This window comes from Myripristis murdjan, chromosome 19 (assembly GCF_902150065.1).
Source record: "Myripristis murdjan chromosome 19, fMyrMur1.1, whole genome shotgun sequence".
Classification (NCBI taxonomy): Eukaryota; Metazoa; Chordata; class Actinopteri; order Holocentriformes; family Holocentridae; genus Myripristis; species Myripristis murdjan.
The window spans coordinates 25802147-25827561 of NC_043998.1; the positions used below are offsets into that span (position 1 = coordinate 25802147).

Sequence of the window (25415 nt, forward strand, 5' to 3'; positions counted from 1 at the left end):
TCTCATAAACTTTATAACTTTAATCTCAGAGACTGTCTGTCTTTCCATGCAAATTTGTGACTTTATAATTTAATATGTTTTTTAGCTTTTTTCTCATAAACTTGTATGTTTTTTCTCATAAACTTCACAACTTTAATCTCAGAGACTGTCTGGGTCTTTTCACGCAAATTTGTGATTTTATAATTTCATAATTTTGTGGCTTTTTTCCTCATAAATTTGTGAGTTTTTTCTCGTACATTTGTCACTTTAATCTCAGAGAATTTTTCTCCAATCTCTCTCTAATCTCTGAAATTCTGAGTTTCTTTCTCAGAATATCGACCCTGGTCCCCCTCCATCCCCCGGCTCCGTCAATCTTCCCCCTGTGATGGCCCTGACACACCATCATGGCGTCATGGCGTTTGTTTCTTGGATTCAGAGCGACACTCTGCTGTCTGAGGCGCGAGCGACACCGAAGCGGCTGCTGACCTTGCGTCCGTCGCTGGCGTGGCAGTTGACGTTGAGCGGCGTCAGCAGAGCCATCAGCTTCTCCTCGTTCCCGCTCCTGTTGGCGACATCAGCACCAAAACACATCAGTCCCACAGCCGAAGGCAGCTCCTTTTATTGTGTGTTATTTATTTATGTGAAGCACCTTAACCCCAAGTCAAATTCCTTGTTTGTGAAAACTTGGCAATAAAGATCTTTCTGATTCTGATTCTGATTGTGTCTGAACAGAAAACCAGCGGGCTGCTGCTGTGTGGCTCTGCGACGACGTAAAACACCACCGAGCAAACTCTCCTGGTCTGGACCTACAATAATCTTTCTTCATCAAAATGACATATTTAAAAGTTACTATAACTTAGTAACTCAGTCATCTAAATCTTGCCTTCATTAAAACTGCACAGAGCTATGAATATGCAAATAAACCCTGGTTATGGTTGGCTTATTTCATAATCTAACCATAAAAAAAAAAAAAAAAAAAACATTTCTTTCTGTGAATCTCTTAGTTACATTCATATTGTTCATCTGAAACAGCCAGTTCCACTTGGTCTTGTGGTTTTATTTATGTTTTTTTTTTTTTTTTTTTTTAAACAAATCAGTTGAAGTCCCGTCAAAACAGCTGACAGGATTGGCTGCTGGATTTGTGATGTAGCAGATCGAGGTCACCCGGCTAGATTTGTGAATATTTTTCCTTAAAAACAGCAAAAGTGAGAAACATCTGTTCACTCTTTTAACAGCTGGAAGAAATCTGGCACAAGAGTGTGACAGAACGAACGCTAACATGTGGCGCTAAACCTCTTTTTAAACCATGAGAGCACAGCCGGTGTGGAGAAAAGTCTTTCTGGATTCAAAAACACTATGAAATTCTCTGAGTTACTGAACCAAATTAAAGCGAGTCACTACAGTGAAGGCAGGGAGGATCTGCTCAGCGGTGTTTTACGTCGTCTCTGGCAGGGCGTTAGCAGGCGAGGCTTTTTAATTTTAACAAGTAAAATTAAAAAAATAAATAAAAAACAATCAACAGCAATAAAAAAAATGTGCTACAGCTATAAAATGTTAAAAACAACTACATAAAAATCACTGACATAAACACAAGGATCAAGAACGAAAGAGCGCCGTACCTCGCGCTCTCCAGCAGCTCATCTTTCCTGTATTCACCTGTGAGGATAAAAAACAAAAAACAAAAAAACAGATACAATCCAGACTCAGTATTTTCATATTGCTGTTGTTGAGCAGAAAAGCTGCTGTATCTCCAAAGTGTCAGCTCTTCAGGAACAAAGACAGCCGCTCGGTGTCTCTGTTTGTTTTATCCTGACAGCTGATGTGCTTTTAATTGCTGCGACTGGTTTTTGAAAAGGCTCCATAAAAAAAGTTCAGAAACAGATTTTTCTGACCCAGCAGAGCGTGAAATCCCTCAATTAAAGCCAAACCCGGAAGGATGAATTACTTGTTGAACAACCGACTGAGAAGTCATTTTAAATCAAAGAAGAAAAAAACAACTTCTGAGACAGTATGAGCCTGGAGAACACCAAACAGCAAAACAGGGAAACTGGGGGCTGTGGCTCATGGTATACACAATGACCTGAAAATTCTTGACAATTATTAATCTACTTAATCTACTTTTAAATTGCAATTGCAACATTTTATTTCGTCCCGGTGAGATCTTAGACATTCATTTCTGAAAATAATCTATGCATTTTATTTTTTACTTTTCTGAGCTTGAGATTTATCACTGAGACCAAACAGTGAAGCTCTAACACGGCCAAACGAAACCGATTCCACCGATGTGAGATTTTTCTAGCGGAAAGAAGTGGGCTGTGTGTGTGTATGTGTGTGTGTGTGTGTGTGTGTGTATGGGTGTGTGTGTGTGTGTGTGTGTATGGGTGTGTGTGTGTCCCTCACCTGTCAGCACTGCCTTGGTGGACGGTTCTGCCAGGTCCAGAGCTGTTCGGCCGTCTGTGTTCCGGATGGTCGGCTCGGCGCCGTGCTGCAGCAGCACTGCTCACACACACACACACACACACACACACAAATAAGCTCACAGACAGCTCACATACATTCTCATATTTGTCTTTATTTCTTTGAGGCTTTCACCCGGATCAGTGAGTGTGTGTATATGTGTGCACGTTAGTGTGAGTGTTAGTGTGTGTGTGTGTGTGTGTGTGTGTGTGTGTGTGTGTGTACCGATGCAGACGTCTATCTTGCCCTTGATGGCAGCCTCGTGCAGCGGGGTGTAGTTCCAGTTGTCTCTTGAGTTTGCATCGGCGCCGTGATGAAGCAGCAAGTTCACCACCTGCAGCAAAACAGAACCAAACAGAACCAAATAGAACCAAACAGAATAGAAATAGAACAGAATAGAATAGAAATAAAACAGAATAGAAAAGAAATAGGAAAGAAAAGTGCAAGAATTATTGTTGAATACAGATTGGGCTGAAGGTTGAAGCTCACACCTTCTGGTGAGTTCAAATCCCTTTGAGGTGGAGAGACAAAAATTTAACAGTGACTTAAAGGTGCAGTTAGTATAATTTCAAAAAGCCAAAAAGGGATAAATGATCATATTAATAGATCTGCAGGAGGTGTGATGGTGTTGTTGATCAGTATCGATCAGTCATTGAGTTCTTACAAAACTCACTTTCAGGCCATTTGAAATGTGACTTTTAATATTTTTGTCCACCACAGCTCACTGTTTCTGTCTAATTTCTTGGTTACTTTCCATTTTTAGCCAAAAAAAAAACAAAACAAAAAATAGCATTGCCTACTTACGTATTTACAGTTGACAGTTCAGTCCTGACATCAGGCACGACTGAAACCACATTTTGTGTTATTACAGAGGGAGTAAAGTACCGAAAAAAACAGGCACTTTTGGGGCCAGCACCAAAATCCACGTACCAGAGCCAGTACTGGTACCAAACCCTAGAGGTAATGGCTCATTTGCTCTAATTTTATCAGCAAATATAAATAGGATATGACCGTTAGTCCTTGTGGTATTTGTCCGGCCCCTTCCCCACTGTGATTAGACAGTTTGATAAAAAGGGTCACGTGCAGCATTTTATCAAAAGATGAACATTTTTCTACTCTTGGCGACCATAACAAGGAAAAAACACACACACACACACACACACACACACACACACACACACACACACAAAATAACACTCGACCTTTGATTCCGTAAAAACAACTCAGCACTTTGTCAGCCTCCAGGCATTTTTGTCAGAGAGTGTAAATGCAAAACAGACTGCCTTCAGAAAAACAGGAAAACAAAGCCAGAGCCCCTGAAGCCCGTCCTCGTACCTCTGCGTGGCCGAAGGAGCAGGCGTTGTGCAGGGAGATCAGCCCTCCGTCGTCCCGGGCGTGAACGTTGGCTCCGCTCTGCAGCAGGAAGTCGACCACGTCCCTGCGACCAAAACCTGCAGAGACCGGGACACACACACACACAGAGGGACCGTGAACCCCTTTTCCATCACAGATCATTCATAATCCATCTGGTTCATAATTCATGACGTCTGCAGCTCCAGACGTCTTTGTGTCTCGTCCCGTACAGTAAACATGAATTATTCAGGGAGTTTACAGTAAGGCCGAGCGCCGCCGTGGCTGCTGGAGCGCCCGGACAAACCCTCAGCTCAGTGGAGACTTCACACAGAGAAGCACTCAAGAGCCTCCAGGACGTCCGCTTCACATCTCAAGTCTCACATCTGTTGAGCACGATTGTTTACTCGATTAGTGTATCTCTAAAACCTACACAGGGGCTCTGTCCCAATTCAAAGGCTGTAGCTGCCCAGGTCGTATTTGTAGGCTGCTTACGTCACGGCGGCGCAACAAGTGCTGTCCCAGTTCAGTTTTACCACGCGGGGTCCTGCAAATGCAGCCGACCGATCCAGCCTGTTTTTGACTCATTTGCAGGAAACACCTCCACGATGCTTCGCGGCCGACATCACAGCCTACTTCCCAGGGTACCTTTAGGTCCAGTTGAATTTCTGGATCAGCCACCATTGCTGGAATTATGAAGCCTGTTTTAGACCGTCTTAATGTTTATATCATGATGTTTTGATAAGTTTTCATGCCTATAATCACCACCATAGATTCGCCTGTAAATGCAAGTTTAGTTAGATGAGTTAGATAGGCATTTTGCATGATGTTTCCATAGCAACCATCAGCGCATCAGTTACGTTACAATGTAGCCATGTGTACAGTTACTTTATTAGCATAGTCTGTTGCAATTTGTGAGGTGTAACAATTATCTTAATTTTCTGCATCTCCACGAAGACAAAATAAAATAAAATACATAAAACTACAGAATCCATGTTGTCCATCTTGAGAGCGTTGAAGCTGCTTATCGTTTGGTTTCATGCACAGGTGTTCACCGACACACCTCCCAAACCTACTTCAGCATTTTACACTGCTTCACTCGAATGCGCTTCGGGAAGCCTCGATAATAATGACGTAGGAATCCTCCGCAGGCTACACCGTCCCAATTCACTAAACTTTTAGTTCCGGTAAACTTGATATCGGCACCTACGTCAGACGCCTCCTACGTGGGCACCGTGGGCTGAGACCTAGAAGTCATCTAGCCCTTCGATTGAGACAGACCCTATATGGACAGAAGTACTGGGACACACAGCGTTTAGGAACCACAGCGACTCAGCCACCAGGGGGCAGCACCACGTGGCAGTCTGATGGACAGTTTGGGGTGGAAGAACTTGACTGCAGAATCACATCAGATAGAAAAGATGTCTCGTGCATCATTTTAGACTCATTTCCCTGGAAGGCAGCAGCTCGTGTTCGGCATCTGTGGAAACCTCAGGATCGCCACTAGAGTTTCAAAATAAAGTTCTGCATGTTTGAAAAAAGCTCGGCTGCACAAGGACAAGGAGCTGAAGAGGTTTAAAAAAAGCAGAGGTCAATCTCCCTCTTCTCAAGCGGACTCAGATTGTGTTTTTCGGTTTGCAGCTTTAGGATTTTCACCGTTTTTCTACTTTTATTTGATTTATTTATTTTTTGCTGACAGCAACGAAACGAAGTGACAGCGACCGCATCGACACATCGTTTCTCAGAGCTTTATCAAACTCGGATCAGATCTGTCTGACATTTGGCTCACAGCACTTGGATGAGCAAAGAAATGATGCAGCATGTGTGTATGTGTGTGTGTGTGTGTGTGTATCTCTGCACTTTCTTCATGAATGTGTGTTTATGTATGGGTGTAACCGCAATGTGTGTGTAGGTGTTCATCAGCATTATGTGTGTATGTGAATGCTTTTGTCTACAGCGTGTGTGCTTGTGAGTATGGAATTTATGTGGGGTACTCTGTATGTGTGTGTGTGTATGTGTGTGTGTGTGTGTGTGTGTACGTCTATATCCAGGGTTCCCATGAGTCCTGAGATTTTCTGGAAAGTCATGGACTTTAAAAGGTCTATTCCAGACTGGGAAAGTCAGGAAATTTAATAAACTCTTGGTAAAAGTCATGGAATACCAAGGAATTTTGTCAACCTCAATTACAAAATAAAACGCCCTGATGAACTCTAAAGACCCCGTGAACTGGACTCTTCATGTTGATTTGATGTATTTCCTGTTGAAACAGGAAGTTTGGGTGGGACGCGGTGCAGGGAAGGATCAGTCACAAGTGCAAACTAACAGGATCTCAGTCTGGGAGACAAACACACTTTTATTTTGAAGGGACAGGTGGATGAGAGGGGATGTTTAACGGTTTATGAAGGTTTTATTGGTTGAAATTTTACTTTACAGCCACTGGAGCAGGATGATGTCACTGTGTTACAGGAAGTAGAGGTCACGTGAGGTCATTTCATTAAAAAAAAACCTGTGAATCTGAAGTGTGTTAAATATTTTGCTGAAAAAAAAACATGATATTATCTGCTCGTGTTCCCGCTCACCTGCGGCAAAGTGCAGCGGCGTGGACTTCCTGCCGGCCGTGTCTCGGCTGTTCACGTTCTCGGGCGTCACCAGCTTGCGGACTCGCTCCAGGTCTCCGTTGCGACAGGCCTCAAACAGCTCCCGGTGAGCCTCCGCCCCGCCGCCCGCCCCCGCCGCCGCCGCAAAGGTCCCGCCACCGCCACCGCCGGGTTCCACCACCTCCGCCAGCACGGGCCCCGGGGACACGGCTCCGCCCGCCAGCCCCGACACGCCCGAACACCTGCGGCTGGACGACATGGTGGCCGGCGAGCGCCCCGCGGGTTTCAGAGTGCCGTTGGCGGACAGTCTGGAGTGCGAGCAGCAGCCGGACGAAGCCCAGAGCCCGGCGGCCACCGAGGCCATGCAGGCCGGCGCCTCGACGTCGCCCCCTGCAGGGAGACAGGAGAACGTCAGACACTAGAGCAGGATCACAAGCAAAACACAGAGAGGGAAAAATACTGAACACAGACACACTAAACACACCAACAGGAACGTTTAGGGATGGAACGTCACCGAGACTAGAAATGCAGGTGCAGGTGCAGCTTTTCAGAAAGGCCTGTCTGAAGAGTTTGTTTGTTGTGTTCTGTTGCTAATTTGACAGTTGAATTCAAATGTTATCACGTTTTTTGGGGGGAAAAAAGGAGACAAAAATTATTTTGCTTTCTGATTGCAATGTGAACAACAGCATGCTTTCTTCATGTGCAAAAAAAAAAAAAAAAAAAAAAAAAAAAAAAAAAAAAAAAAAAAAAAACAGCTCGCATTTCTTTTACCTCTCTTTTCAATGCAGCTCTGCATTGAGATTTTTGGAATTAATACTTAAACAGTAATAGTCGTTGTAAAATTTTATTTCACCAAGATAGTTAAATTTTGCAAGCTAATCCTCGGTCCATGTGTGTATTGAACCATGGGAGCTGACCTGCACAGATCACGGATTAACTACCTCCCATTACACCCCTATTTGCTATATTATTGTGGTACTATTTTGTTTGAGATTGGGGGGGGAAATAATAGGCAAAGTAACAGACACTCCTACACCAAATTTCAGAGAGAAATCTCGAACTGATTAAATATATTATAGGTATTTTATGGAGATCTTATTTCACCGTTACTAGATAGAAGTAGAATCGTAAACTACACCACTCTTATGGATATTATAGGAAATATTTTAATACCATGTGAAATATTAAAATAAATGTCATACAGTCACCATAAATTCACCACTGACTACCACAAATAGATGTATTGTGATTCCTTTTGCAACATTATAAGGAATAATATTAAATTGTGATACCAAGGGAGGTAAACACAATACTGCAAATTCACTATAGAAGACCACAGGCCACACTCATAGCTTCCCACAGAAATATTACAGGAATATCATAGTGATTCCATAAATAAAAAGATCATGAGCCACAACAAAGGCAGAGAGCCACACTGCTACCGTAGGAACATTTTGGAAATATTATAGGAATAAATAGGATGTGAGCGCGCATCATTAAAGCACAATAAAGGCAAATAAACTGGGGAGCCCGAAGCAGCCTATAGTAAAAGCAGCCTATAATAAAAGCAGCCTATAATACACTCCTGAAAACCACAGGAATATTACAGCCGCTGTGAAAACACTGCCAGGCCTCCAGTAACTCACCGCTGAGCACACTATAAGTCCCTATAGGAATATTATAGGAATTTTATAGTGTGTTTTTTTTTTTTTTTTTTTTTTTTCAGTGCGGGTCCATTGATGAATTAGATAATCCGCGACTGGCTGTCAGTCAGGCTCCGCTCCTCCATCTTCATCCTCCTCTTCCTCGGGCTCGTCCGGCGCTGCTCTGCCTCACTGCATGGCCCTCGGCCGGGCTGCTTGGCTCGGTTGGACGCCAAAGTGTCACCCTGCGGATGAAAACACAGCTTATGTAAGAGGTGAACCTGCTGACCGAGCTCCGCCGAGCCGCCGCCGCCGCCGCCGCCGCCGCACGCCCAGAAACCCCGAGACCAGGGCTGCTCCAAACACAGGCTGCCTCCGTTTGTCCGCCTGAGTGCGCCGAGCGGGCGGAGCTCCTCTCCCACAAACCTCTCAACTCCCACCACGAACCACAGGCTCTCATGTGACGACTAAAAAAAATCTATCTGCCTGTCTGTCTATTAGGAAGACAGATAGACAGAATGAGTTTGGCTAATTAAGTGATTAATATAGATAGATAGATAGATAGATAGATAGATAGATAGATAGATAGATAGATAGATACACACACATATAGGCTACAGAATCTGTAGCCACACATATAGGCTACAGCTACAGCATCTGTTATTCTGTAACAGCCATCTCAACAGTACTATTGTCATATAATAATAATAACAAGAAGAAGAAAATTATTATTATAGTAGTAGTAGTAGTAGTAGTAGTAGTAGTAGTAGCGGCAGTAACAGTAGTAGTAGTAGTAGTAGTTGTAGTGTGTGTGTGTGTGTGTGTGTGTGTGTGTGTGTGCGTGTGTGTGTGTGTGTACATAGATGTATATCTATATGTGCATATGCTGACTTGCTCTGTGAATAAAGCCTGAATTTTTGTTTTTTCAAATATTTATTGTAATTATTTTGATATACTGGCTGAGCTATGACAGTTTATCTTGCTTTATTCTGAATTATCTGTTACTGCAAAATAATTTCTTTACCGTTTGTGAAAGACAGTTGTCAAACTGTTTACATACTAATGAAGGGAAACAGATGAGTAAAAGAAAGTATTTCTAAAACTAATATTTCTACTTCCGTAACTTCTACTAGTACTACGACCACAACCACAACTTAAAAAAAAAAATACATTAAAATAAATTAGATAAAAAAAATAAATAAAGCAATGATGAACTCCTCTTACAGGGTTTTGCTGGTTTTGAACAGTCCTTTTTTAAGGTTCAAGCTCCGCCCCGTCATGCGCCCCGCGGACACAAACCGAGCGCGCCCCTGGCCAGCGGCTTCTGCAGACGGCACCTCGCTCGTGCAGCAACGTGCGCGCGGCTGAGGTTTGCGCAGGCTCGTGCACAGACAGATATAGGTAGACTGGACGCCTCACGCTGGAATCCCAGTAGACTGACGTCCGACGGCGGCGCCATCTTGCTGCGGTCAACCCCGCCGCACATTCATGTATTGGTAATGTACATTCACTGTACATTACCAATACAAGCTTTCGGAAATAAATATCTATTCCCCTTGAATATTTTGAAGTTGTAGTGGTATAGTTGTTATCACACAAGACTTATTATTTATAGACTCGGGTTAAATTCTCGCTAGAAGCATGTTTTTTCCCCTCAGATGCCCATGAGAAAGCACTTTATCATTAGGCATGGCGAATTTTAAGATGCCTGTCAGTCCATTTGTTATCAATTTCGGTTTCTCATGGCCATATATTAAAAGATTAGGCCTATGGAAGAAATATATTTTGTCAGTAGAATAAGGACAGATGATCAATTTTCAAGTTAAATATATGCACATTAATGTGATAGGCATATTAGTCTAAATAGTGTAATGTTGGTGATTATCTAAAATGTGAAAACATGCGTATATGGTTCTTTGTCAGAGGGCCTCATTTGATCATTTTCTTTCTGATATAATCAAATTCAAGGTAAATATATACACATTACTGTGAAATGTGATCTAAAATGTGAAAAAATATGGTTCTTCATCTGAGGTTCTCATGTCGTTATTGTACCTGTGAACACTCTGCCAGACCACCAAGATTAACACACACATTAGTATTCAAATAGACTTAGACTCTCTTTATTGTCATTGCACAAAACAAACAAACAAACAAACAAACAAACAAAAAAAAAAACAAACAAAAAACAAGCAAACAAAAAAAAAAAAAACAGCAGTGAGTTTTTTGCAACGAAATGTAGTTGCTTGGCTTCCGGATTACAAAAGAGATGGAATTGTGGGGCAGTTCAAATAATTAAAATATAATCTATATAACTAGTCCGTAAAAAAACAAGAGCTAAATAATAATGATTGCAATGGCTCAGTAGAAAGTCAAGCATTAACATTAGACCCAAAATATACATTAAACAGTCTATGCTGTGGGAATGGCTTGAGGGAATTTGTTTAAAATGCACACTGAGTACAGGGTTTTCCCTAGCTTTTGGGGGGGCTCAGGTGGTCCCTGGTAAGTAATAATGGGTAAGTTATAAAGACCAAATTAAACTAAACATGTGTCTTACATGTGGAAGGTGATTCTGGATTGTTCAGTACGTCGGTTTTTACAATCACAGGCTGCACAATGTTGAGGCATTTTCCATCGACAAGCTTTATTATTGTGACCGAGTCCCACTCTGTGTTTGGGCGGTCGACCGCTTCAAGATAGCCGCCAACTCTGCCGTGAAAAAAGGGGGAGTGGCCAATCTAGCCTCTTTCTATGTCTATGGCGGCCCTGATCAGTGGTTTCAGCACTGGACAGCACCACGACGGAGCCGCCCTGACCGGTGGTTTCAGCACTGGACAGCGCCCCGGCAGCCTTGACCTCTGCTCTGACAGTAGAGGGAAAGCAAGCGGCCCTCTCCAGGTACGGCTTCAGCATGTTAATATGACACAGTCTACTTTGTCGCCTGCGTTCTGGAATGGTGACAGTCTGGGCTCGACATTAACGCTTGTCCAGGACAAGTAGATTTTTTTTGTAGGACAAGTGGAAGAGAAATTTACTTGCCCCACCGGACAACTTAAAATTCATAAATAAAATAAAATAAAATAAAATACATTGTCTTAACATTATGTGCCCCTGATTTAGGCTATGTACCTAAATGAAGACATTTCAGAAATTTCAGAACACTGATTTGAAACAAATACGTTGTTGTTGTTGTTGTTGTTGTTGTTGTTGTTGTTTCCTGTGACACGTCCAACGCGCGCCAGTTGGGACCAGACTTTTTGCCAATCTAAGTCTCTCTCTGACAAAATAAAACATAAAATTTGTGCGTAGGAAAAAAGATGGGTAAAAAGAAAAGTAAGGAGCCCAGTGTGGCGGAGTAAGAGTAATATTTCTTCTTCACGAATCTACTCAAGTAAAAGTGAAAGGTATGGTGATTTGAAACTACTCTTAGAAGTACAATTGATCCAAAAAGTTACTCGAGTAAATGTAACGGAGGAAATGTAACGCGTTACTACCCACCTCTGATTTTGTAGATAACTGTAATTAACTTTGTAGGTCAAGCTCATTGTTTGATATAGGTGGCTTAGTATTTGCCCGTAAAATATGTTAAAGTATAAAAATGTTATTTAGTGTAATTTAGTTCAGCACTGTGTCATTAAGATATTACTAGTGATAATGATGTATAATTACGAAAAAAATGATTTAAAAAACAACTATAATACTACTACTACTACTACTACTACTACTACTACTACTACTACTACTAATATTAATAATAATCTGATAATCTTAGTTTCCATTTAGTCTTATTATTTGGGGCAACAGAAACAAGTCCCAGTTCTAAACACACACACACACACACACACACACACACACACACACACACACACACACACACACACACACACACACACACGGAGCCACAGGCAGGAGGTAGGCAGCATGTCATTCCGTGTTCCCACCACTAGATGGAGGCAAAGCGCCACTGATGACAGAGGAGCGGCTCAGAGCCTTTTCAGCAAAACAAGAACCAACTGAGAATCACCTCACTGTGTGTTTATGAGGACGGAGAAGAAAACACACACTCTGCTTTTCAAACAAACAAACAAACAAACATCTGAACACACACACACACACACACACACACACACACACACACACACACACACACACACACACACACACACACACACACACACACACACATACATACACACACACACAGTCAGAGGTGAGCATGTAACGTCAGGTGAGTCGTGCCGCGTTCGGGTGGTGTCGGGATCATCAGACACTTCACCTTCCCGGCAGGAAGTGCACGTGAACGCCTCACCAAATCGTCCAACAAAGACGAATTGACGTTTCAAAATGTCAGCTCGCGGCACGGAGTTTTCTGTGAACGAAAACCAACCTGCTCTGTTAAAACCTCAGCGGGCCACAGCGGAACATTTCTAAGTAAAAGTCCCGTCTGAGGAGATTTTGTCCCCACATGCTTTGTTTTCCTCTGCGGGGGTTTAAATGAAACAGGGAGCAGTGTGAGTTTACTGGCCAAAGCCTTCACGGCATCAGATTATAACCTCATGACGTCCAGAGTCCTAAAGCACAGGGATGCAGGTGGGAGCTGCTGAATTCTCCCATGAGTCCGATGAGGACGTAAACGCAGCACAAGTGAAAGTAAAAGTTTGGTTGAAGATTTGGACGAGCCGCGACCAGCAGGCTCATCGTCATCATTAATGTTGGACTGTCTCACTGTCATGATGTAGAAGAGCTGCTCACGTTCGGACGTCAGGAGAGGATTTCTGTTTCATCTTTGAGTTCAAGTCCAAGAAGAAAGAAACAAAGGAATAAAGAAGGAGGGAAACTGGTCATCATGAGACCAACCTCTGCTTCTGCCGTGAGTCTCTACTTTTGTCTGACGTAATTTTCAAGCTGCATTTTTCACTGTTGAGTTCATCTGGTAGAAATAAATTTAAAAAGTAAATCAGTGATGATTTTCTTTATGGTGATGAAAAAAAAATCTGACAAGGCGGTAAAAACAAATGTTAGCCAGTTCTATACGTCAGACATCACGTTTTTAAAGCCGTTTAATTCCGTTTATTCCACAGGAAATACAGACTGATCTGTGTGTATGAAACTCGCCATTGGAAAATGAACAAATGAATAACTTAATTCATTAAAAAAAAAAAAAATACAAATCTCCACATAGTTTTCAAACTGAGCAGGGCTCCTGTGTTCCCAGGGCCCTGAACAGGCCTGTGGCTTTTTCTTTTTCCAGCCTGAACAGGAAGCAAAGTGTTTCCTGTTTGTCAGGGTGAGAACAGGCCTCTGGTCCCTCAACACAGAAAAGAGAATAAGGACCAAACCTGTGGCTCCTTAACAAGAAAGCATCATCTGCTTTGAAGATTTGATGGAAAGGAGTTTGTGTTTTTCTGCTGAGGCTCAGTTCTCTGAGAACAACAACAAGAAAAAGACATGAAGGGAACACGGTGCGCCACCAAAACTACTGAAAGAAAGATTTGCAGGTTTCATGACGTCACCAGGATTTGCTGGTGAGCGCAGCGTCTGGAACGCAGCCTCTGGATTGGACAGAAACAGGGAAACATGTCCATGAGTTCTGCTGCATTCACACTCTTTCATTTGTGCATTCCTAAAGGGAATCTGTGCTTCACAAATTATTTGTGAATCTGCATTTATTTGTGCAGATCATCAGCGGCTCCCGGCTCCTTTACAAAGACCAAACGCTGCATGCATGAAACTGGTTGCCATGACGAATTCAAATTAAAATGTCAAATTTCACTGTAAGGTGATAGAGACTAAATCAAATATCATGAAATATTTTGACCAAATACCTCAATGTGTTTAATGTAGGGATGACTGCTGTTGCTCTGGGAAAATATTCTGACACTGACATTTTAGATAATTTTTTGATGTCTGTATTTTTCTGTGACTGTAAAATATATTCAGTAAAAAAGACGACATTCACATCTCAGCAAAGTGAGTAAAGAGGAGTGAAGAGCAACATGTGATCTATGAAGACAGGGACAACTGTGTGTGTGTGTGTGTGTGTGTGTGTGTGTTTCAGTGTGTCTATTATTAACCCTCTGTCACCTCTGTAAATTCACTTTATTATTTTCTGAGACATGGGAAACAAAATCATGAGCAAATCAGCGGAAAAAATACAACAAATAATTAGTAAGTAAGTAATAATAATAAAATTTTAAAAAATAAATCATACATTTGCAAAGTAACATTGTTAGAATTGAAGAAGAAAAAACAACAAAAAAAATATTATAAATATAGATTTAATATAAAATAGCAACAAAATAACTGACTTTTCCACAAAAAATATGTTGAAACACACATTATTCATGTGCAGCTGCACTGACTCCATTTAATACAGTTAATGCCTGTTGTCCATTATGAAAGTAGAACATCAACCCATATATCATCCCTTTGGTGTGTGTGTGTGTGTGTGTGTGTGTGTGTGTGTGTGTGTGTTTGCACCTCTTAGACTGACTTAAATCAGAAGATGAGTGACTGTATGGAGGAAGAGGAGGGCAGAGCAGAGTCTGCAGTGTCCAGCTGTCTGTCCATGAAGAGTGACCGGTCTAAAGGACGAACTCCAAACTTCAGTGCTGAACCTGGACCTTCAAACACAAAGTAAGACAGCTGTTAGAGTGCAGTCTGTGTTCACTGTTTTCTTGTGAAATCTGTTTGTGGAGCATGGAGAAAGTAGACGTGACACTGAAACTGATGCTTCAGATCATGAGCCACATCCACTCTTTTAGCTGGACCCCCCCTCACAAAAAAAGGCTGTGACCAAACCATGAGCTGCTGGGAGCAACTGGGAAAGCTGGGAGCACCAGTGCTGCTAGTGGAAAAGTTAGTCTGGAACCCTGATTTACAAGAACTAATAACATGTTTCAAACATTTGTGTTTCCAGAGGTTCCTACCACAGAGCAGAGTCTGCAGTGTCCAGCTGTCTGTCCATGAAGAGTGACCGGTCTAAAGGACGAACTCCAAACTTCAGTGATGAACCTGGAGCTTCAGACACAAAGTAAGACAGCTGTCAGACTGTGAGCCTGATGGAATATGATGACATGAGGTTATATAGCAGAGCAAGTAGTAAGGAGATCAAGAAAAGAGACTGCAAAGAGAGAAATGACTGCTCCCTGCTCTGCAATACAGCTGTTCAACCAAAACACATCTGAGTCTGTGCTGTTTTCCACAAACTGTGATGCTGTTTGATGTTTTGCACCAAAACACCTGAGAACATTTCCACGTCCACCTGCACTCACAAGTTCTTCACACACCTGTGTCTGAAGTTTAGATTCACATTGACTGACAGATAAATCTGATCCTGTGCTGCTCAGACAATGGTGTATGTGATGCACCATGGCTCACATCACACACACACACACACACACACACACACACACACGTCAGCATGGAAGTGCTTCACCGTGAGCAGTGATGCCCATGACTTGAGTTAAAGTGTAGATCCTCCTGGTCAAATTTTACTGCACTGCCAGTGGAAGCTGCTCAGTCAAATGTTTTACTTGAGTTAAAGTAATCTCTTTTAAAAATACTTAATTATTCAAAAGTATATTTTCATTTCAACATCAAGGTTCAAGGTAAAAAAAAAAACACAAGGTTCAACACATTGCTGTATTATTTTCACAATGCATTTACAGAACTTGAGAACTCTGAAAAAAATATTGTTTCTAACATGGGCTAAATGTTAACTTTTTTTTTTTTTTTAACCTCTGACCTCCAGCTGTGTGAAAGAAAATGGGTTCTCTCCCCTTTGCAGACACGCCCACCTTCTGCTAATCCCATGCAGTTTGGGCCCCAAAGCCTGCAGTCCACATTTGTTCTTGTGGCCTGTTGTAAAATGGTGTGTGTGTGCAGACTGGGGCCTAAACAGTCTTGGAGCTGCATCAGTTGGCTTTGACTGGAAAGCTGAGACTCTTGTGGATTCAATGAGCCACATTTGATTCCTGTATGATGATGTTGGCCCCCATAGCAGCCATTTCACTGCAGGCAGAGACTTTTGTCACACTGGACGTCGCTGGAGAAAATGACCTCTAGTGACCTCTAGGAGAATCACAGCCTCATCAAACTTTACACACACAGACTAGAGAGCGAGGCCGTTCAGAGGAGCTCTGCTTCTCCAGCTGGACTGACAGTGAGGGACAGTTTCTGACACATTTCCACAACGAGGATAAGAGCATACTTAAGAATCGCAATAGATATTGTTCGGCTCCCAGGTGTCATGATAGTATCGGATCAGGAGATAAGCATATTGTCCCAGCCTGAGTGTTGTAATCCCTGACTTCTGGTCCTGGAACCAGACAGGAGCACTGGAGCCCAGCATGAAGACCCACCTGGATGTGGAGGATATTCAGACATTTGTTATGGGGTCTTCACTGGAGTCGTAACCATGGTGACTAATCTCAGGGTTAAGTCAAGGGGGCGTTGTGCTCTTTTGCTTGTTGAAAGCTTGTTGCAGCGAGTTTCCTTCTCACCCCGTATTGTGGAGATTTTTTAGTTTAGTTTAGTTTAGTTTGTTTATTTCAGACATGTGAAAAAAAAATAAGATTACTATGCATTAATGAAAGGACAAAAAAAATAAATAGAATAATAATAATAATAATAATAATAATAATATAATAATAATAAATAAAATAAAATAATTAAATTACAAGGCAGACCTAACCAAACAACATAGATCCCAGTCACATGTCTGAAAAGGAGTGGGAGGAAGTAAAACTTATCTGATCCCACCCCCTCTTAATAATCCATCCAAAAAAACACTATATTATATCCCACCTGTTGATATCGCAGAACAATAAACGCATACACACAATAAACACATGTACATATATGCATCTCACACACAGACATATAGCATACATACATTGAATACAACACAAAGATACCTGAATGATAAACTAAAAAACATCAAACAAGCAGACAAACAAAAACAAACAAAAAGAAATGAAAAATAAATAAATACTAAACACCCACTAATATTCAAACACCCTCCTCAATTCTGTACCTTGTGAAGATCATTTCCTTAAATCTTTTTTTAAACGGATACATGCCTGGCCATTCCCTTAGCGTCGCCTCCAAACTGTTCCTTAGCTTAACCCCACAGATTGATAAACAAAAAGGTTTTTTTTGTTGTGCGTGCCTTCATTTTTTTGAACTTAAATTTTCCCCTTAAGTTATAACCCCCTTCCTTTCCAGTGAACAGATTCTGAATGTTAGCTGGCAGCAGCAGATTATTTTTTGCTTTGTAAAGTATTTGTGCTGTCCGAAATTCCACAATATCTTTCAGTTTGATTAGTTTTGACCGTAAGAATAATGAGTTTGTGTGATCCGTGTATCCTGCCCCATGAATGATCCGTATTGCTTTCTTTTGTAAAATTAGAAGTGGATGTGTTGTGCTTGTGTAATTATTACCCCAGACTTCTGCACAGTAAATGAGATATGGAAAGACTAATGTATTGTATAGAATACCGAGTGATTTATGATCCAGTGTCTGTTTTGCTTTATTTATTTAACCCTCCTGTTATGTTCAAATTTTACTAACATCCCTTATGTTTGGGGTCAATTTGACCCCAGCAGTTTAAACCTCAACAAAATTATTATAATTAAAATTGTTACCAAAGTTTATGTGTCAGGTACTTTATGTTTCTTTGTTGACTACCTAAATAGTCCTTTAAATAAAACATAACTCCCCCCCACCCCCACTTATACATCCAGTATTCCTATTACGCGACTATGGAAAAATATGCAAATCACCATAAAATCTCACTGATTGACCTAAAATTGGAAAGAAATATCTTTTTGGTGTTTTAATGGCTGTATATTATTTCTAAGAACAGATTTTTGTTATTTATAACATTTGGAAAGAAAATCAATTTCTATTATCAAGGATAGTAACATGTCTTATGTTCGGGGTCAATTTGACCCCAGGAAAAAGAAACACAACTTCTGAGTGAGTAACCCAATGTAGGCCTGCAAATGGGTCACATCCAAGTCTTTCCAGCTGTCCCACACACACACCTCCCCTCTAAGTTTGTCATTACAAGTATATCCTTTCTGACTGATGGTGTTACAAAGAGCTCAAATGCTGATTTTATGTCTTGGACATGGCTGACAGCGTATCTGCTGGGGCCTGGAACCATTTTGATGACATTAGCAGCACTGAGTCTACCCTGTTGTTCATGTGGGGAGAGAGACCATGATACCTCTCCATTTTTGGAAGGTAACGTGTCTGCTGGTGGTTGAAAGACAACAGGAGGGTCAGAACTGAGGGTTTCATTCTCATCAGAGGATGCCTCATAACCAGAGTCCTCCTCAACATGATCCTCTGTCTCAGACACATTCTCCTCTGTGTCACTTCACTGTCAAAGAGCTTTGACAAAACCTCACTGGCAGAAAACCTTTGCTTTGCGTTCATATTCAACTGAGAGAGAGCATAAAGTGAGAGTACACAGAGCAACAAGAGAAATGATTTAGAAGGCTGCTGTGCAAGCTTCTATATGTTTGCCCCCCCCCCCATGTGGTGGGAACTATCAATGTCCTTGTGGGAACCATATTTCCCCACCCTCACAGCGCGGGAAATATCAAAGTTCTTGTAGGTATTATGTTTTCCCCTCCCCGATATCTCCCCCCATATCCACCCATGTCAGTGGTTCCCGTACTACTTCAGGTATGGTTATGTTAGGTTAAGGCCCTAAAGCAGAGGGAAGTTTTTTGAAGATTATCAAATTGCATGTTACAGTGACCTCATTTTCATCCAAAACAACCAAAAAAAATTGTGTAAAACGGTGTTTTATACAGCTAAAACAGCCTGGGGTCAAATTGACCCCAAACACCACCGATGCGTACAAAATGCGTGCAGGTCACTGAAATCATATCATCATGTGAATTTCATGTTTACCCGGTAGTATCCACTAAATTAGGAAAAGTCATAAAATATGAAGCAAAAAAAATGATGTCAAGTATGTATTTAGAGACGTTAAAAACTGAATGGGGTCAAATTGACCCCAAACATAATAGGAGGGTTAATATTGCGATGCATCTTGAGATTTTAGTTTGTACATGTTTAATTTGTGGTTTCCAACTAATCTTATCATCTATCATCACCCCTAAAAATTTGATCTCATTTACTCTTTCAATATTAACCCCATCCAACTGTATCTCTAATTTCATATTAGTTCTGTGATTGCCAAGAAGCATTATTCTTGTTTTGCTTAAGTTTAATGATATTTTATTTTTGTCCAACCATGCTTTTAGTTTATTCAATTCATTCTTAATTACTTTTGTTAAATTGTTTAAATCACTGCCAGAACATGAAATATTGGTGTCATCCACAAACAAAACCATCTTCAAAGCTTTTGATACCTTGCATATATCATTGATAGAAAGTATAAAAAGTTTAGGGTCCAACACTGACCCCTGAGGGACGCCACAGGTAATGTCCAAACATGCTGAAGAAACATCACCCAATTTCACAAACTGCTTCCGATTTGTTAAATAGCTCTTGAGCCACTCCAATGCTTTCCCGCTGATGCCATACCGATCTAGTTTCTTGAATAATATATCATTATTTATTGTGTCAAATGCCTTTTTTAGGTCTATGAATATCCCTACTGTATACTGTTTTAAGTCTATTGAATTATTAATTTCCTCAACTGAATCGATTAGTGCCAGTGCTGTGGCTGTGATAGTTCTAAATCCGTATTGACTTTCATTGAATAATTTGTGTTTATCTATGAATTTATCCAGTCGGTTATTGAAGAGTTTTTCTAGGATTTTAGAGAATTGAGATAGTAATGATACAGGTCTGTAGTTTGTGAATTGGTGTTTGTTCCCAGTTTTATACAGAGGTATGACTTTTGATATTTTCATTTTGTCTGGAAATGTAGCTACAGTTTGAAATGATAGGTTACAGGGGTACGTTAATGGTTTTGCGATCCCCTCAATCACTCTCTTCACAACAGTCATATCAATGTCATCACAGTCTTTAGATGTCTAATTTGTACATTTGGAAACAATATTTATAATTTCTCTCTCATTCACTGCTGTGAGGAACATTGAACTCAGATTTCGGTCTATCAAACTGTCACACTGCTCCTCAGATGTTACTGGATCTGGGATTTGTTCTGCCAGATCAGGTCCAACACTTACAAAGAATTGATTAAAGCTGTTAACCACTTCATTCATATCATGCTTCTCAGTGTTATTAATAGTAAAATACTTAAGGTAATTGAATTGTTTAGAGCCATTTTTTATTACAGTGGTCATTATATTCCATATTTTTTTAGTATTATTTTTATTATCATCTAATATTTTATTGTAGTGTTCTTTCCTGGCAGATCTTATAATATTAGTAAATTTGTTCTTATATTTTTTCTGACTCTATAGTTCTGTGTCTTATAAATTCTTTGTATAGTGTGTTTTTCTTTTTACAGGCATTTTGTAAACCCTTTGTGATCCAGGGATTATCTATATATATTTTAGTTTCCTATTACTTATTTTTACAGGACAATGTTAATTATGTAGACGTTTTGCTTTAGTTGTTGGTCAACTTTTCTTTTACGGATTCACGATAAAAAAAAAAAAAATCACTAAAAAAAACATGAGCTGTCAAGCTCTTGGATTGCTGTATTTGTCATAATCTGCTGCAAAAACTCAAAGCGAATGTCATGCTGTTAACATGGACATTTCGTCTTGTAAATATTATCTTAATTGCCTTAGTATTAGAATATTGCAATCCATGTAAATGTAGTCACTGAAAGAGACATAAGAGAAGCTTTTAAGATTTCATTTAAAACGTAATGTTGTCTAAACATAAACAAAGTGCTTTCATCTCCACAGGGACAGGAAGAGGAGTAGAGGTGATGTGAAGGAGCAGCTGTTCTGCTGTGCTTTGTGTCAGGAGCTCCTGAGGGATCCGGTCTCCACCAGCTGTGGACACTGGTTCTGCAAAAGGTGCATCACCTCATACTGGGACCAGTCTGATCCATCAGGAGATCCTGCCTGTCCCCAGTGTGGAGAAAGATCCAGAACAAGACCTGGACTGCAGACACCCAGTCAAACCAGCCCAGTGGACAGCGGTCTGCAGGAGGTTTTAGACGAGCATAAGATCAGTCTGAGGAGGAGATGTGAATTTGTGACAGAAGGAACTGCTGCAGCAGGAACTGGAACCCCCCTCAACAGGATCTACACTGAGCTCTACATCACACAGGGAAGGAGTGAAGGGGTTAATACCCAACATGAGGTGTGGCAGCTGGAGACAACATCCAAGATGGCAACCCTCCATGACACTCCAATCAAGTGCCAGGACATCTTTAAACCCTTGCCTGGCCAAGACACACACCTCAGAGTAGTTGTGACGCAGGGCGTTGCCGGGATTGGAAAAACCTTCTCAGTGCAGAAGTTCACTCTGGACTGGGCAGAGGGCTTGGAAAACCAACATGTCAGTCTTGTGGTTCTGCTTTCGTTCCGGGAGCTGAACTTGATCAAAGACGAGTGCTACAGTCTTCTCCAGCTTCTCCGTGTTTTCCATCCAACATTACAGACGGTCACAGCAGAGAAGCTCGCCGTCTGTGAAGTCGTGTTCATCTTTGATGGCCTGGATGAAAGCAGGTTTTTATTGGATTTCCAGAACAATGAGGTCGTGTCTGATGTCACACAGACATCATCAGTAGACGTGCTGTTGACAAACCTCATCAAGGGGAATCTGCTTCCCTCGGCTCTCCTCTGGATAACTTCCAGACCTGCGGCAGCCAATCAGATCCCTCCTTCATGTGTCCACAGGGTAACAGAAGTCCGAGGGTTCACTGACCTCCAGAAGGAGGAGTACTTCAGGAGGAGATCCGGTGATGAGAAGCTTTGCAGCAGAATCATCTCACACATCAAGGCGTCCAGGAGCCTCCACATCATGTGCCACATCCCAGTCTTCTGCTGGATCACTGCTACAGTTCTGGAGCACATGTTGACTACAGACCAGAGAGGAGAGCTGCCCAAGAGCCTGACTGAGATGTACTCACACTTCCTGTTGGTTCAGACACAGAGGAAGAAGCACAAGTATGGTGAGAGTCGTGATAGGAGTCAACAGGAGCTGAGGGAGACTGACAGGGAAGTTCTTCTGAAGCTGGGCAGGCTGGCGTTTGAACATCTGGAGAAAGGCAACCTGATGTTCTACCAAGAAGACCTGGAGGAGTGTGGTCTTGATGTCACAGAGGCCTCGGTGTACTCAGGAGTGTGCACAGAGATCTTCAAAACCGAGTGTGTGCTCTTCCAGAGAAAAGTCTACTGCTTTGTTCATCTGAGCATCCAGGAGTTTCTCGCTGCAGTCTACATCTTCCACTGCTACACCAACAGGAACACAGAGGTACTGGCCAGAGTCATGAGGAGAGAATGTGATGACAAAAAGCCATCGCTGCTTATCTTCCTGAAGACAGTCATGTCTGAAGCCCTGCAGAGCAAAAATGGTCACCTGGACCTCTTTGTCCGTTTCCTCCATGGCCTCTCACTGAAATCCAACCAGAGGCTCTTAGGAGGCCTGTTGGGTTGGACAGAGAGCAAACTAGGAGAGATGCTGAGATTCATCGACATCCAGAGAGTCATCAGAAAGCTGAAAAAGATGAGCATCGACAGTGTCTCACCTGACAGAAGCATCAACATCTTTTACTGTTTGATGGAGATGAACGACCTCTCAGTACATCAGGACATCCAAAAGTTCCTCAAGTCAGAGAACAGATCAAAGAAGGAACTCTCTGAGATCCAGTGCTCAGCTCTGGCCTACATGCTGCAGATGTCAGGGGAGGTTCTGGATGTGTTGGACCTGAAGGCGTACAACACATCAAATGAGGGACGAAGGAGACTGATCCCAGCTTTGAGGAACTGCAGGAAGGCTCGGTTAGTCCTGATGTCAAATCAACATTATACAAACAGTGTAGAGCCGCTTCCATACCTGACACCATCAGAAGTACGATAAAAATATGTTGTTCTCTAAATATTCAGGATAAAGGATTGATTCTGAGAAAAAAATATATACTTAAGGCAGTCCAGGGTAAAATGGAGGCAACATGATGGTGATGCCCATAGCAGCTCACCCCTACAATACTTCAAAATCAGAAGCAAGTTTTTGCTGTGAAATTGAACTTCAGCATCAGGTTTTTACAGCTTGGTTTCTTCTGATATTATACATGAAGCACCTTTCAAAAAAATTGTATCCTGTAATACAATTTAATATTACTATAATTTAACACTATATAAACACAAGAAATTCACAGACTTAACATTAAATCTGTAATTACAGACTTTCTGGCTGTGGACTCTCAAAGACTCACTGGGAAATCGTGGCCTCGGCTCTGAAGTCCCATCTGACAGAGCTGGACCTGAGTGAGAACCAGCTGCAGGATTCAGGAGTGAAGCTGCTGTCTGCTGGACTGGAGAGTCCAAACTGCAGACTGGAGACTCTCAGGTCAGACTGCACTTTTTAATGATGTGTGAACATGTGATATTGTGTGAGTTGAACAGGACATTTACAGGCTTAAATCTCAAATTGTTGTCAAACTGTATTTTCACATGATCCTTGTGTGCTGAAATGAAAAACTGTGAACTTCAGTGATGATATTGTACATTATTTCAACATGCAGGGGTCCAAATGGCCTCCATCTGTGGGAATCTGATGTTTATTGTGGTAATTCCACACAACGCATAGAGGGCACCATCATGGAGGTCTTGGTCGAACTATGGATTCACAAAGGATTCCAATATTTTCTCTGATGAATCATCAGGGACAAAAATCCCATGTGGGCATATCAGTGCATTCTGGTATCTTTCACAGATTAGGCATGATGGTATGGAGTTGATATGTCCAACTTTTACCATCCTGATCACATTCTCTCATGGTAACTGTTGTCTTGTAACTGTTCTGAACCTCAACTAAACCTTTAGGACCTCTTGTTTTTTAGATTAGATTTAGATTAGATTAGAATATATATATAGAATAAAAAGAAAGGAAAAAATATATATGTACAAGTGCAAACATGGACAGGAGTTATTGCACTATAGGTTATTGCACATAAGTATGGTATTGAATATGGATTATTGCACAGGTTATTGCACATAAGTATGGTATTGAATATGGATTATTGCACAGAGGGAATTTGCACAAGAGTTAGTTTATGGGGCCAGCCCACTGACTTAGAGTGTCTGACACTCAGAGTGAGGAGTTGTACAGTTTGATGGCCACAGGCAGGAATGATTTCCTGTGTCGCTCTGTGGTGCATCGTGGTGCAATCAGTCTGGTGCTGAAAGAACTCCTGTGTCTGACCAACACGTCACGGAGCGGGTTGGACACATTGTCCAGGATGGCTTTCACCTTGTGAAGCATTCTCCTCTCTAACACCACCGTCAGAGAGTCCATCTTCACTCCCACAACGTCGCTGGCCTTGCGGATCAGTCTGTTGAGTCTGTTAGCGTCCGCTACCCTCAGCTTGCTGCCCCAGCACACCACAGCATAGAGGATAGCACTGGCTACCACAGACTCATAAAACATCCTGAGCATAGTCCTGCAGATGTTGAAGGACCTCAGCCGCCTCAGAAAAAAGAGGCGGCTCTGGCCCTTCTTGTACAGGGCATCAGTGTTCTTTCTCCAGTCCAGTTTATTATTAGTGTGAACCCCCAGGTACTTGTAGTCCTCAACAATGTCCACATTGACCCCCTGGATGGAAACAGGGGTCACCGGCACCTTGGTCCTCCTCAGGTCCACCACCAGTTCCTTGGTCTTTGTCACATTGAGCTGTAGATGGTTCTGCGCACACCATGTGACAAAGTTGCTCACAGTAGTCCTGTACTCCACCTCATCACCCTTGCTGATGCATCCAACTACTGCTGAGTCATCTGAGAACTTCTGGAGGTGACAGGTCTCTATGCGGTATTTGAAGTCGCTGGTGTACAGGGTGAAGAGGAAGGGAGAGAGGACGGTCCCCTGCGGTGCCCCGGTGCTGCTGACCACTCTGTCTGACACACAGTGCTGCAGGCGCACATACTGTGGTCTGCCTGTCAGATCCAGGACACAAGGGAGGAGTCCACCTGCATCGCCGTCATCTTCTCACTCAGTAGGGCCGGACGGATGGTGTTGAAGGCACTGGAGAAGTCAAAAAACATGACTCTCACAGTGCCCCCGTCTTGTCCAGGTGTGTGTAGACGCGGTCGAGCAGGTAGAGGATGGCATCCTCAGCTCCTAGTCAGGGCTGGTAGGCGAACTGGAGGGGGTCCAGATGTGGTGTGACCACAGGCCGGAGCTGCTGTAGGATGAGTCTCTCCATGGTCTTCATAATGTGGGAGGTCAGCACCACCTGTCTGTAGTCTTTGGAGC

General features: G+C 42.1%; 2 protein-coding genes across 2 annotated transcripts in view; one reads left to right on the plus strand and one right to left on the minus strand.

Moving 5' to 3' along the window:
- LOC115377768 (poly [ADP-ribose] polymerase tankyrase-2) overlaps positions 1-8366 on the minus strand; it is a 39590-nt gene extending 31224 nt beyond the window's left edge. Inside the window, exons 1-7 of the mRNA XM_030077774.1 lie at positions 8030-8366; positions 6366-6773; positions 3772-3887; positions 2662-2770; positions 2380-2475; positions 1599-1635; positions 466-541 (exon numbers count right to left, since the gene is read on the minus strand). Of these exons, the coding sequence (XP_029933634.1) occupies positions 466-541; positions 1599-1635; positions 2380-2475; positions 2662-2770; positions 3772-3887; positions 6366-6747 (816 nt within the window). The 5' untranslated portion in view covers positions 6748-6773; positions 8030-8366. The remainder of the gene's footprint in view (positions 1-465; positions 542-1598; positions 1636-2379; positions 2476-2661; positions 2771-3771; positions 3888-6365; positions 6774-8029) is intronic.
- A 2420-nt stretch (positions 8367-10786) lies between these two features.
- Positions 10787-25415, plus strand: part of LOC115378262 (NACHT, LRR and PYD domains-containing protein 3-like) — an 88201-nt gene continuing 73572 nt past the window's right edge. The window contains exons 1-3 of the mRNA XM_030078451.1: positions 10787-10927; positions 20934-22945; positions 23349-23513. Coding sequence (XP_029934311.1) covers positions 10787-10927; positions 20934-22945; positions 23349-23513 — 2318 coding nt within the window. The remainder of the gene's footprint in view (positions 10928-20933; positions 22946-23348; positions 23514-25415) is intronic.